Source organism: Acomys russatus, chromosome 11 (assembly GCF_903995435.1).
Source record: "Acomys russatus chromosome 11, mAcoRus1.1, whole genome shotgun sequence".
NCBI lineage: Eukaryota > Metazoa > Chordata > Mammalia > Rodentia > Muridae > Acomys > Acomys russatus.
Window position 1 is genome coordinate 38,947,156 of NC_067147.1, and position 13,137 is coordinate 38,960,292.

At 49.6% G+C, this 13,137-nt stretch overlaps 1 protein-coding gene across 1 annotated transcript in view; it reads right to left on the minus strand.

The window, feature by feature from the left end:
- The window catches only part of Adamts14 (ADAM metallopeptidase with thrombospondin type 1 motif 14), a 73,371-nt gene that overhangs the window by 44,752 nt on the left and 15,482 nt on the right, over positions 1-13,137 (minus strand). Inside the window, exons 3-4 of the mRNA XM_051153110.1 lie at positions 4,837-4,993; positions 706-896 (exon numbers count right to left, since the gene is read on the minus strand). Of these exons, the coding sequence (XP_051009067.1) occupies positions 706-896; positions 4,837-4,993 (348 nt within the window). The remainder of the gene's footprint in view (positions 1-705; positions 897-4,836; positions 4,994-13,137) is intronic.

The window sequence follows — 13,137 nt, forward strand, 5'->3', positions numbered from 1 at the left end:
TACAGAGAGAGTTCCAGGACAGCCAGAGCTGTTACACAGAGAAGCTTTGTCTCAGAAAAAAAACAAAAAACAAAAACAAAAGAACCCATTTGACCTAACCAAAATTTCTCATTTAGGCCACTCCTTAGAGCGACTCATTCATCTGAGTTACTCAAAGTAACACCCTTACCCGACACCTGAGGATCTGGTAAACTATTTCCTCTTGCTAGCCTGTGTCAGACACAAGACATAAGAAGGGAGAAGGTATCCCCTGACACACACACCTGGGTCACACTGATCATGGAACACTACCTGGCAAAAAGCCACCATTAGAGGCCAGGATTTGAATGGGCACAGCGGCGCTAAGACCCCACAGCACAAGAAGGCAGCAAGTTACAGCCTGTGCGCCCCCCCCGCCAACTGCTACACCCAGCGGTGTGGTCCTAGCTGGATCCGCAATTTATAGACTTTCGTTATCAGTCAATACTCCAAGGAAGGAGATATGCCCACATCCATGGCCAGCCTCCCTGCAGCTCTTCCTGGAATTACTTATGTGCCCCAAGCCACATAGAGGTGGCCAGCCAGACTTGCAGCACTCATGCCTCCTCAGGCTCCGTTACAGTCTGCCACTCCCCCTCATCTTCTCTGAGGACCTCCAGGCCTGAGACATCAGCACTGGTAGCAGCCCACCGCCCCCCCCCTCACCCGAGGCAAGGGGACACTCACGATGTTCATTAGCGTGAGCACGTAGTTCTGCGTGTGTTCCTTGCCGTGGAAGCGAACCACGGAGTCATCCACTGCCAGCAGCACCTCGATGCTGTAACTGCCAGGCTTGGCATGTCGCCGCTTCCGCTCTGTGTCACCCAGCTGGTCCCCCACCAGATCCAGCACGTTGGGGAGGTCACCAAGGCCAAAGGCTAAAACCAGGATAGAAAAAGTGGGAGGCTGTGAGAAATGTTGAATCAGTCTTTCTCTCTTTCTCTTTGTAGACAGCGTCTCCTGTGGTCCAGTGTGGTCTTGAACCTACCATGCAGCTGAGGATAACCTTGAGCTTCGGATCCTCTTGCCTCCACTTCCTGCGCTCTGGGGTTACGGGCATGCAGCAGCACACCATTTCATGAGCCAGGGCTTCCTGACTGCTAGGGAGTCCTCTACTAACAGGGCCAGATCCTAAGCCCCTCAGACTGCTTCTCAGAACACTCAGGAATCCACTCACCTAAAAGCCTACTAGAGTGGGTCCAAAGAAGGGGGTATAGAGGCCCCACAATTATACTCCTAGGAGCTAGCAGATGAGTAGACAAATGACAATTGGGTGATAGTGGTGAGGGAGCTGCGTGTGAATTTACAGTTTAGTTAGGCTGACAGAAATGGGAGGGTGTCAACGTACAGTATGAGGGCTCCTTGTCCAAAATACCTCAGAGAGGCTTTTTTTTTTTTTTTTTTTTTAAATCCTGGAACTCACATTCACTATGAGAGCTGAGCATCTCTGACCCAAAAACCCCTCCCTGGAAATGCTCCAAAATCCAAAACAGTAAACGCTCACAGAAGCCCAGCATCTGCACTCAGACAGACCACTAGGAGGAAGAAGGCACGAGGAGTCCCAGGTGGGGAGGTGAAAATCAAGGGCTCTCTCCATGAGAGGGGAGCAACAGTCACCCCAGCATGTGAACAGCACTCGGAGATTCAACAACCCTGGAGCCCCATCCTTTATGTCTACTAATGAGAGGCTCAGAAAGGTTACCTAACTCCCCCTATGCCACACAGCAAATTAGGGGCAAGAGCTCAGACTATAAACCTGAGTCTCCCCTTCCCTATTACCACATCCAGGCTGGGACCACCCAAATTTCCCCCTCAGTATATGAAAAAGGGGAGTCTGCGTTAACTGGGGTGTCGTGGTTACCTCAGTCATAGTCTCGTCTACACGACCCTCCAGGCATAGGGAGCCAGAGCTGAGAGGTATGGGGGAGCCCACCCAGGAAGCCCCAAGTGAATGGAAAATGTACAGCTCCTCCAAACCATCAGCAACCTCCAATTCCTGAGACCTAGAGTGACCCACGGATTCCATTCCCAGACCACACCCAAAGCCAGCTGCATCCTCAGAAAACTGCATGCACGTGTTCAGACCAGCACCATCATCACATCAGCCCCAAAGGTATGCGCAGAGGAGTGTGCAGGCAAAAAGGGGAAAGTGACTGTGTGGTGAAAATGGGTGCTCTGCTGAGACCACTGCATTGAGAAGCCTTGAATGCTAAAGACGCCAAACAGGCCTTGAGCTGTATGTCTATATTCATAGGGACCCACCCTCATTGAGGGGAGAACTAAGGATTTTAAAGAGGGGGACAGGAATTGGTTTTGGAATAAACAAAGGTCTTGGGTTTTACACATGTTGTGAAGACAACATAAAACCACACAATTATGTACTTTAAAGTGGTACATTTGGGGACTGGGGAGATGGCTCAATGGGTCAAGGGCTTCCACACCATCATGTGGTCCAAAGTTGGATCCCTGGCTCCTAGGCAAATGCCCAGGAAGCATGGCTTCCTGTCTGTAGTCCTAACATGCAAGACACAGAGACGGGCTCTTGGAGTAAGCTAGCTAGCTAGACTACCCAAACCCTTGCACTCCAGATACAAGTGAGAGAGCCTGCCTTGGGATATAAGGCAAAGAACACTTGGAGACGACAGTCACACACACACAGTCCCACAAGTACACACATTCACATGCACATAAGCAGCAGCATGCACATGAACACACATGTATATACCACACACACACACACACACACACACACACACACACACACACACACACACGCTCATGGCTGAGGCCCAAAGCTCTGGCTTACATCTAGTTGGTTCCTCAGGAAGGATGTGGGAGGAAGGAAGGATGCACGGGGCAAGCCATGGATAAAGAAGAGGGCAGTGATGGGTATTTTAGTGTGCAAGAATGTGTGAATGTATAGGTGTGAGTATGGGGGGATACGGGTGCATGGGGACCCTTTTATATGTAGGTATATAGTAATAGTACGTAGGTGCACAGGTATGTGAGTATTATACACACACATTCTTCGAGAGGTCACAACCAAGGCCACATCCTGAGGCCCAAGAGGAGTTGTCCCCTCTACCCCAAGTTCATGGATGAACACTGTGCCCCTACACAGAGAAGCTTGGAGGCAGTCTGCCCCTCCAGAGGCAGCTTGAGGGACAAGCCCATCTGGTGGAGACCTTCAAGTTTCTCGGCTGACTTTCCTCCATAGCAGATGGATCCCTACGCATCCACACAAAGACAAGAGTCCCGGCAGGTGACACTAAGGTGATGAAGCCTTTGGGGGGGGTCTCCCCATCAGGAACCCCAGCCTATGTAGAGGATAGAATAATGGGGAGCAGTGCTGACTCTGAAGAGCCAGGAGAGGAACATCCACACAGAATGGGGCCAAGTAGATACGGGGGTGGGGGGTACAGTCTGAAGCTGGGAAGCTCCTCTGCAAAGTTCAGAGATAGTTCCCCATAAGCCAGGCAGAAAGCAGGCCTGAGAAAACCCTCTGTTTGCCTGTCACCAGGGGACAGGCACACCTGGGGTCTTCTCACGAGAAGTATTCCTACCAATGTGCTTCAGAGTCACAGGTGCCCAAGAAAGTCCTCTACCATCCTGGTCATTTAGAAGACAGACCTTGGGTGGCCAGGCCCTGACCATTAGCTGGTACACAGGAATTTCCCCCAAGTGCACTGAGATACAGAAGACTGGACACAGTTCCTGGGCTGATATCTCAACTGTGCCATCTGTGTGGCTGCTAAGGAGGTCAGGGCCAGGCTAGTGGAGAGGAGCTAGGCTCCCTCAAGCCTCTCTTCAAAGACAGATTTATAGCCTTTTGATCCAGAGCTGCCTCACGCCCCACCCCCACCCCAAGACCAAGTAAAACTTAATGTTCTCCTTAGAGAGAAGGTACTGTGCCCCTCCCCAGCTTCCCTCACACTAGGCAGAGCTTCCATCCAGCCCTCGTGACACACAGAGAGCAGGTGGAGCTTCATAGAAGTCACTGCATATGAAACAACTGGTCTCCCGGCCCTATCCCACAGGACCCTGGCACAAGGGTGTGGCCACTTGAGACCAGATTCCAACCAGTCCTCATCATGGCTTCTCCATCAAAGCAACTCCTTGACAAAGACTCATTCAAAGTTGGCCACAGGGCCAGAACCAGCACCTGTCACATACCCCACCCATATCCTTATCTCAGCAATGGTGCCCAAGTACTGCTCACCAGGGAGCGGGGGTTGCACCTGTTTTTAAGGGGAGGGGTGTCCCACATCACCATGCTAATGGCTACTCCAAGGAATACAGTGAGACCACCATTCATTAAGGGCCTGCTGTTTGCCTGGCACTCACCAATATGTACAACAAACAGCCTCAGAGGGTAGCGCCCACCGCCTCCACCTCACTCATTAGGGGATGGTAAAGCACTTGCCTGGGATCACGGAGCAAGACAGTACACTGGACACAGAGCTCTCTGCCCTGCGCTGCCACCAGGCATGGCTAGCAAGGGTCTTAAGGACCTTCTGGTGGCTCCCACATAGTGGGTTTAATTTTTTAGGGGGAAGGAACCAATGGCCATTTGACCTTCTGCTTCAGCTTAGCCTCGGAGATGCTGGAATCCCAAGGACCTGTGTTCAAGACCCAAGTGGCTTTCTCTAGCTCCGGTTCTGGCCAGTTCTATTAGTCCTTTCAATCTACTGGGCTTTCTTTCTTGGCATGGCCCAGGCCCGGTTCACAAATGAGAAGACAGGTACCGAGAGCTTAAAACGGAAGTTATCCCAGGGACAGGGACAAAGGTCACTCCTGGGTCCCCTGCCCACAGCCTACCTTCATTATGAAGGTCCCCATGAGGCTCTCTCCACTCCCTCTGGACAGCTTCCCGGCGGTAAACCACGTGTGTCCTCCCGCCAGCCTCCTTCTCCTGCTGCCCTCGCTCCAGAGGTTCAATGAAGTAGTCAGAGCTGTCTGTGCGGATGAGGCCAGCCTGTGGGGCCCAGGGAGAGCAGGAATGGGGGGTGGGTGGGGGGAGAGAAGAGGTGAGAATGCAGGACACAAAACAGGTGTGGGCTCTTCCACCAGGGCCTGGGAAAGCCTGGGACTCCAGTAAGTCCTATGACAAGGAAGTACAGTAAGGTGAGGGGGGAGGCAGTCCCCATTTTATGCATAGCAGACCTGCATTGCTAGTGCTAGTTATTTGAGGTGTCATTTGAACAAAGGGTTCTATTAGTTTGCAAGGTAAGCAACTAGGAGAGGCGAGGAAGCACACAGCCACGCATAGCATTCTGACAGTATCCTACTCCCCCTAAAGGCAAGAGGGAAAACCCCAGAACAAAAGGGAAATCAGCCCTTGGATAGGTGTGGTCCCTGCTCCAGTACAAAAGGCTATTGTTTTGGACCTAAAGTCTGTGGTACAGCAGGAGGCTAATGGGCCCCTAGGGAACCTAGCCAGGATAGTGCACCAAGGGTGCACATTCCACTTTCACTCTCACATTCTGTGCACATCAATATATTCCTTATAAAAATAAAATCAAGAGCTGGCCTTGGAAATCAAAACACAAAATTCTAACCTTGGCCAAGCCCAGCAAATGTGTCATTAGCCACCAAGCAAGACCATAATCAAAGAGACCAATAAAACATATAAAGAGATATATAATGCTAATATACATGTTTGCGTGCACACACTCTCTTTCATGCACCAACTTGGTGCATGAAAAATAGCATATAACATTTAATGAATACTTGTTTAATCTATTCACTTATTCTAACAAGTATCTATTGGAAACCCTTCAGCATCCCAGATACTGGGAACCCAGCTGTGAACACAAAGCCTTGCACATTCTTGTAAGCGGATGTTTTTTTTTGTTTTGTTTTGTTTTGTTTTTGGACACTGGGTTTCTCTGTGTAGCCCTGGCTGTCCTGGACTTACTTTGTAGACCAGGCTGGCCTCGAACTCACAGTGATCCACCTGCCTCTGCCTCTCGAGTGATGAGATTAAAGGCATGAGCCACCACAGCCTGCTTAGAACTCCCCCTTCTTAAAGCAGCTACTGACACCAGTGGACTCCACCAGCTCCCCCAGCTCAGCCTGTTTAGAAATTAAGTCTCAGGAAAGTCCTTCCATGGCCCCGGTGCATTCGTCCCTGTCCCTACAGCATGGAGCCCTTCTCCTTTGTTAGTGAAGCAGAAAACCAGGATAGTTGGGACCAAGATGGCTGCCTTCACACCTCATTACAGACCAATCTGGGAAGCCAAGAAATGCTCCAGGGGGAAATGGTGGCCTTGTGATGGTGTGTGGCCTCCCTGGGCTCCATTTTGTCTAATAATATGATGGTCTATTGTTGTTAAAATGCTAGGGACTGGGCTCTCGGAAGGCAGAGGATAAAGCATTTATCACATGCTGAAACCTTGCATTCAGATCCTCAGAACCCACATAAAAGCCAGACACAGTAACACAGACTAGCCCCGCCCCCAGGGTCTCAGCTTTCCCTGGGCAGGGAGATTGGAGACTGAGGAAGGAACACCTCAGCCAGCCTGGCATAAGCATCATGAACAACAGATCCTGTTTGAATCAAGGCAGTAGAAGAGAATTGGAACCTAAGCTTGCTCTCTGATGGAACACACACCGTGGCACATGAATGCTTGCATGTACATGCTTGCAACACACACACACACACACACACACATACACACACACACACACACACTACAATGCCAGCATTAGCATTCTTTCAAAAGACTCAGCATCAAAAGACACTTGCCCTGGGAATAAGGTAAGTAAGGCACAGCCTGTGGCTCTGAGGAGGAGCCAAGGATGAGGAATGTCCTACACTGTGCCCGGCACTAGGGCAGGTGTGGCCCTGAGGGATGGGTGTGTATCAGACACCTAGTTACAAGAGCTAAACACACAACCATGTTGGCCGCATGGAAGTCTCAGCAGGAACAGGGACTAGAAGCGAGGCACTCAAATGCTTCCCAACACCAGTTTTATTCTCTCCCATGTTGACTGCACATCTCGACACTGCCACGAGACAACAGTCCTCCCTCACAGGCCTGTATGCAGTCTGAGGGAAAGCTGCGATGACCCAGCTGTTACAGAGGCACCCCAAGACTGGTAGTGCGTAGACCCCACAGCTCAGTGACGGGGGATGAGTGCATGAGAGGAAGGGAGGAAGGGTTAGGGCAGTCATAGAAAGCCACCCAAGATTGTCGTGTCAGGTGGAAGGAGCCCTTGGGCAGCCAATGGAGGCATGGACTATGCCCAAGACCAGAGAGTCACTGAGCATCGCAGGTAGAAGCCGAGCAGGGACAACAAAATAATGGTCAAACTCAAGGACCTCTACCACTAGAGATCTGCAGAACCCCGGGGCACAGGAAAGGTGCACGGTTGAAGAGACAGCTGGTGGCCTCAAGCACAGGATATGTCCCAAAGCTATCCTAGCTGGGCCATTGAGAAGGCTCAGCCTAGCCCACCATCACTCCTTCTTATGCCCTGTCTGTTAGTGAGGGGCTGTTCCTGGGCCCTGGGACAAGCAAAGAAACCATCCCTATACAGATCTATCCAGGCCAAGGACCACACAACTGAACTTTCCCAGAGTCAGGTAGCCTGTGCCATCTCAGTCGCCAGGCTTCTTGAAGCAGCCCAGCGGAAAAGAATCCCCCTAAACGGCTCCACCCGCCGTTCTCACGCTCTGGTCCTCCCTGCCCACATCCTCTCTATTCTGGGACTTGTGTAAACCAACCACACAAAGCAGATCTTTCCAACGCCGACGCCTCCTGCCTCATGGTTCAGTGATTCCACGTGGCTCACAATCAGGGGACGAAGGTTTCAGAATGATCTGGATGCTGTCACTATTGCGCAGCCCAGATTGAGACTTCCTTAACTTAATAACAAAAATCAGCTAGGGGACCTTTAACTTGTGCTTGGACTTCTCCAGTGACAGAACACTTCCTCTTCTTGTGTTACAAGAGAGACCCTACAGGGGTGCTCCTGACATGTCAACCTGACACAGCCTAGAGTCACCCAGATGGGAATCACAGCTCTGTGGTTGTCTTTATCAGAGCATGTCTGTGAGAGAGTGTCTTGATTGTTAATTATCATGGGAGGGCCCAGCCCATTGTGGGCAGCACCATTCCATAAGCTGGCGGTCCTAGGCTGTATAAGAAAGCTAGCTAAGCATGTGCCTGGGCAAGCTAGCAAATGGCATGTCTCCGTTGTTTCTACCTTTGATTTCTTGCCTTGACTTCCCTCAGCAATGGACTGAGACCTGAAAGTGCAAGCCAAATAAATCCCCTTTCCTAAGTTGTTTTTAATTGTATTTTATCACAGCAGTGACAGAAAGGAAGCTAGAATATGTTTCTATGTTCTACTCTTCTTTTTTTTTTTTTTTTTTTTTGGTTTTTCAAGACAGGGTTTCTCTGTGTAGCCTTGGCCATCCTGGACTCACTTTGTAGACCAGGCTGGCCTTGAACTCACAGCAATCTGCCTGCCTCTGCCTCCCGAGTGCTGGGATTAAAGGCGTGCGCCACCAGGCCCGGCTATGTTCTACTCTTTATAAACTGCCTTATTCTCTGTTATTATTAAAAATAGTTCCTACAACTTATGTTGACTTACACCATTTCATCTTCATGGCCCTTTAATAAAGGCACTAAGGCTAGACTCATTTCATAAATGGGTTTTTAGAGGCTCAGAAATTAAAACAACTAGTTCAAGTCATCCAGTGAAGGTCAGCATTGAACAGACGCCCAGATCTGTGTGATCCATAACTGATTCACCATATAACCTTGGCTCATGTGGGCTGGCATCTGCCACTGGGGTCCTTACCTGAAATTATCTTGGCTTCTGTTGGAATCTGGTCTTGTAGAGCAAGAATGCTCAATCTTACCTCTGGCCAACTGTTCCCATGGACACCAGCCCAACTCCCACCAGGAGTGTGTGAAAACAGAAGAGACCCAAGTACATGGCTTATAAAAGGAACAGTGTCCACCCACTCCCAAGGTGACTCTCCATCTCTCAACGGGAAAGGACCCTCACCCCACACTGACCTGCAGCTCTCCACCACCATGCACTCCTCAGGTCCTGTATAATCAGCCTCTTGACCTTAGACCTTGGGCCCAGGGCTGAGTTGAGGAGTCTGTCTCCCATACCAGTTTACTGAGTAGGGCAAAAGAGCTGAACCCAGCAACTGGGGAACATACCTTGTGACTGTGGGTCTTGTTGGTCCCCAGAGTTCAAGAGCAGAGCCAAACAATCCAAAGATTGTTCTTACCCATTTTGGAGTGTGATAGACAGGCCTGGGCCAGATCTGGGCTCTCTCTGGGCCTGAGAGACATCTTCTGTCTTGGAGAGACAATAAGGAGGCAAGCTTGACCCCGGCCCCTAGCTCTGGCCGTTCCTAACTTTCATGGAGCCCTTTAGGGTATGACCCACCTGGGCAGCATAAGCCTTTCTCCTTCCCCACTAACTTTGCTCTCCTCCTCTATTCAAGAAGAGATTTGGCACACGTTCCCTTGAATCTCTGCCCTGGCCAGAAAGCCAGGCACCACGCGAGGCAGACAGACTGGCAAGCAGAGACTCCTGGCTCCCTGCCTCCTCGCTAAATCACTCCGTCTCTCAATTTATGAGATGTTTATATTTCTGAAAAGTGGTAGCTAATTTTAAAGCACTAAAATCAAATCAAATTTCTGGAGAAGACATCAAGGAAAAGAGAAAAAATTATTTGTGGAAGGCTGGAAAATCAATGTCGGCCCTATCTATTTCCACACATTGCTTATTCTTTCACAAACACTACATAAGTAGGAAACATACACTAAAAAGGTTCCTCATGCAATAAAAACAAAACAAAGAATGAATCCTTGTATACATCTAACAGAGCCAGATATCATGTGGGCCCTCAGCTCAGGATAGAAATTCTCAGGGGAAGATCTGGCCACCTCGCCTTGCGCTAACCTCCTTTTCATGTGGCTATCTCCAAGTGTCTTTCCTAGGAGGCATATGACTAGTGAGGGCAGGGGTTCTATTTGGATTTTTCCAATGTGCCTTGTGGTGACATCACGTCAGTGGCAAAAGCAACAGCTTTTTCTCTGTCTACATCTTGCAGCCTCCAGGCCATACTGAGGTTTTGCCCAGTTGCCCGGGTGGGCAGGAACTCCCAATTTCAGTGTGAAATCCCAGGGCATCTGAAGAAGTGGTGGTCACGTGGAACCCGAGAAGGGAGTGGGGCTTGGAAATCACCTTGTAGCCTGCTGTGGACCTAACTGAGCAAGCTCAGTCCACTACTGCTAGTTTTCTCCCATCGGAATAAAGTCCCAGATATTTTGGTAGATAACTGAAGGCAAATTATTTTGAAATTTATATATAAATGTGATTTTTGTAGGTAGAATATGTTTGCTCTAAAGCTGCATGTAAGTGCGTTGAGACAGAGGTAAAGCGGCACTGAGACAACACACAAATCTTCAGGGAGGCCTCAGGGAGGCACGAGAAGTGTGTTCTCAAACAGAATGGAAATCCAAGCTCAGAAATGGTCCAGGACAACAAAGAAGGACACCGCTGGACGGGCACAAGAATCTGGCTCGGAGACATAACTGCAGGCCATCTGGGAAGGAGGGAATCTTGGGGGCCATCGCTTCCCAAAAGGAAAGCCTTTCAGTAGTCAACTATAGCTGTGACCAAATCTCTGGCATAAACAGCATACAGGTGACTGACTTTGTTCCTGGTTTCAGAGGTTTCAGGCTGCCTTGGTGAGAGCCGGACCTGAGCTGCTCACATCATAACAGCAGGGGGTCTGGGCTAGCACTAGTGAGTGAGCCTCCTTCTTTTACTTGCCCCAGGCCTATTGGGTGATGCTGCCCACATTCAGGGTGAATTTTCTCCCCTCTCTGTAAACACCCTCAGACATATTCAGAAATGTGTTCCACTAATGCACTAGGCCGAACCATCACATGGTCATTTAAAGAGAAGAGCTCCAAAGAGCCAGCTGTGGAGTAGACCAGATGTTCTCTTTGCTCCTTCATGCCCAGCCTATTCGGGGCATTTCTAGAAGGAAGAGAAACAAAACAGGCCATCTCCTAGACAACTTCCCAAGGTCAATAGCACCCTTGAATCTGAATTTTTCTCTAAACTCTGTCCCAAGGGTTTTAGTGGCAAAGACACCCCTTGGCCAGCTGGTTGTGTCAGGTTCAAAGCTTCCAGTAAGTTTCACTCTAAAGGAAAAAGAACCCCAGCACCTGGAGGCTGGATGAGGATTAAACATTGCTTCCACTAGGTCCCCGAAGGGATGGCTGGATGGTTCTCACTGCAGCACGCTGACGTGCCGTGCCATCCCCAGCACTGGTACCTCTATCTCTCCCTACACTACAAGGCTACCATAACCTCCCAAGTCTTCTGCAACCTAGACCACTGAACACATGCTCTCCGAGGCTTATCTCTAATCCTGGCTTAAAAGACCTCATGCTGGCAGACAGTCTCTGATTGCATCAGCATCCATCCCTTCTCAGAACTCCTTATATACATATGTATCCCTTTTATGTTCACCCAGCAACCCCCCTTGGTCCTCCTTGATAGCGAGGGGGATCGCCACGAGGCAGGCAACCTTCAGAGAACTCTAGGCTTATGGCCAGACCCATTCTTCTTCCCTTCTCTTGCCCATCTCTAAAAGAAAATAATAATAATAATAATAATAGTCGTAGGCCAGGAGTCAAGACCTGCAAGATTTGGTAACCTAACTCTGTAGTCATCAGTTCAACTTCATGGAGCACCCAAGGGTCCTACAGGGCTGGCTATTGTCTCTGAGCCATGAAATGAGAAAAGTGTCATCCACTAGCCAAGGGAAAGGTTCCTGTTGAGGCTCTACTACGCACACGCATGATGGGGAGCGGGAGAGAGGTGTGGGGGGGAGAAGAAGACAAGCCTCTGCTAGTCTTAACCACCTTATTATAGCTGAATGATATAACTTTTATAACGTGATAATTAAGACAAACAGCCCAATTTGAAAATAGGCAAAAGATCTGAGTAGCCATTTCTCCAAGGAATATATTTAAATGGCCAACGAAAAAGGTGCCCAGTGTCATTAGTCATCAGGGGAACTCAAATCCAAACCACAGTGAAACACCGCTTCATACCCCCTAGGTTGGCTAGAACCAAAAGTAAGATAATAACAAGTGTTGGCAAGAACGAGGAGAAATTGGAGCCCTTACACACTGCTGGTGGGAATGTGAAGTGTACAGCCACTTGGAAGCAACCTGGCAGCTCCTTACACAACCGAACAGTGTTAATACAAGATCCAGAAAGACCATTCCTAGGTACAGACCCAAGACAAACAAAAATACATCCACACAAAAACTTGTCCGTGGACTGTCCGCCCTCATTGTCAAGTTGATGGGATTCAGAACTACCTAGGAGACACCGCTTGTCTTGTCTGGGAAGGCACTTCCCGACAGGCTTCAGTGAGGAAGGGAGACCCAGCCTGAATGTGAGCAGCGTCATTCTGTGACCCTAATAAAAAAGGGAAAAGAGAAGAAAGCAAGCTGAGAAACAGCATTCACCTCTCCTGCTGCCTCACACTGCCGCCATGTCTTCCCACCATGACGGGCCATACCTCTTCTTAAACGCTGGAGCACCAGCTCAATCCTTCCTTCCTTCCTTCCTAAGTTGCTCCTGTCAAGCATTTTGTCACAGCAACCAGAAAAAAATCACCGAATACTAGTGCTTACAGAAGCATCGTTCATAGCAATTAAAACACGGCAAGTAGCCCAGATGCCTGTCAACAGAATGACACATCCACACAATGCAGCATTACCTGTCCATAAACGTGAATGAAGTACCAATGCATGTCCCGGAGAAGATGAGCCTAAGAACACTGCGCCAAGTGAAAGAAGCCAGATACAAAAGGTGCCGAGCGCCACGGGAGCCTTTACAAAAGGGAAGAGGGACGTGTGCAGAGAAAGTAGATGAAAGCTGCAGAGCTGGCATAAGCATAACAGGTAAGGGACACTCATTTCTCTAGGAACTGATGAAACCCTCACGCTGACTGTAGAGAGAGTTGCAGAGCCCTACGATGATCCACTGAAAGCCAGGTGTGGCGGTGCACACCTCCAAACCCAGCACTCAGTAGGCAGAGGCAAGCAAATCTTT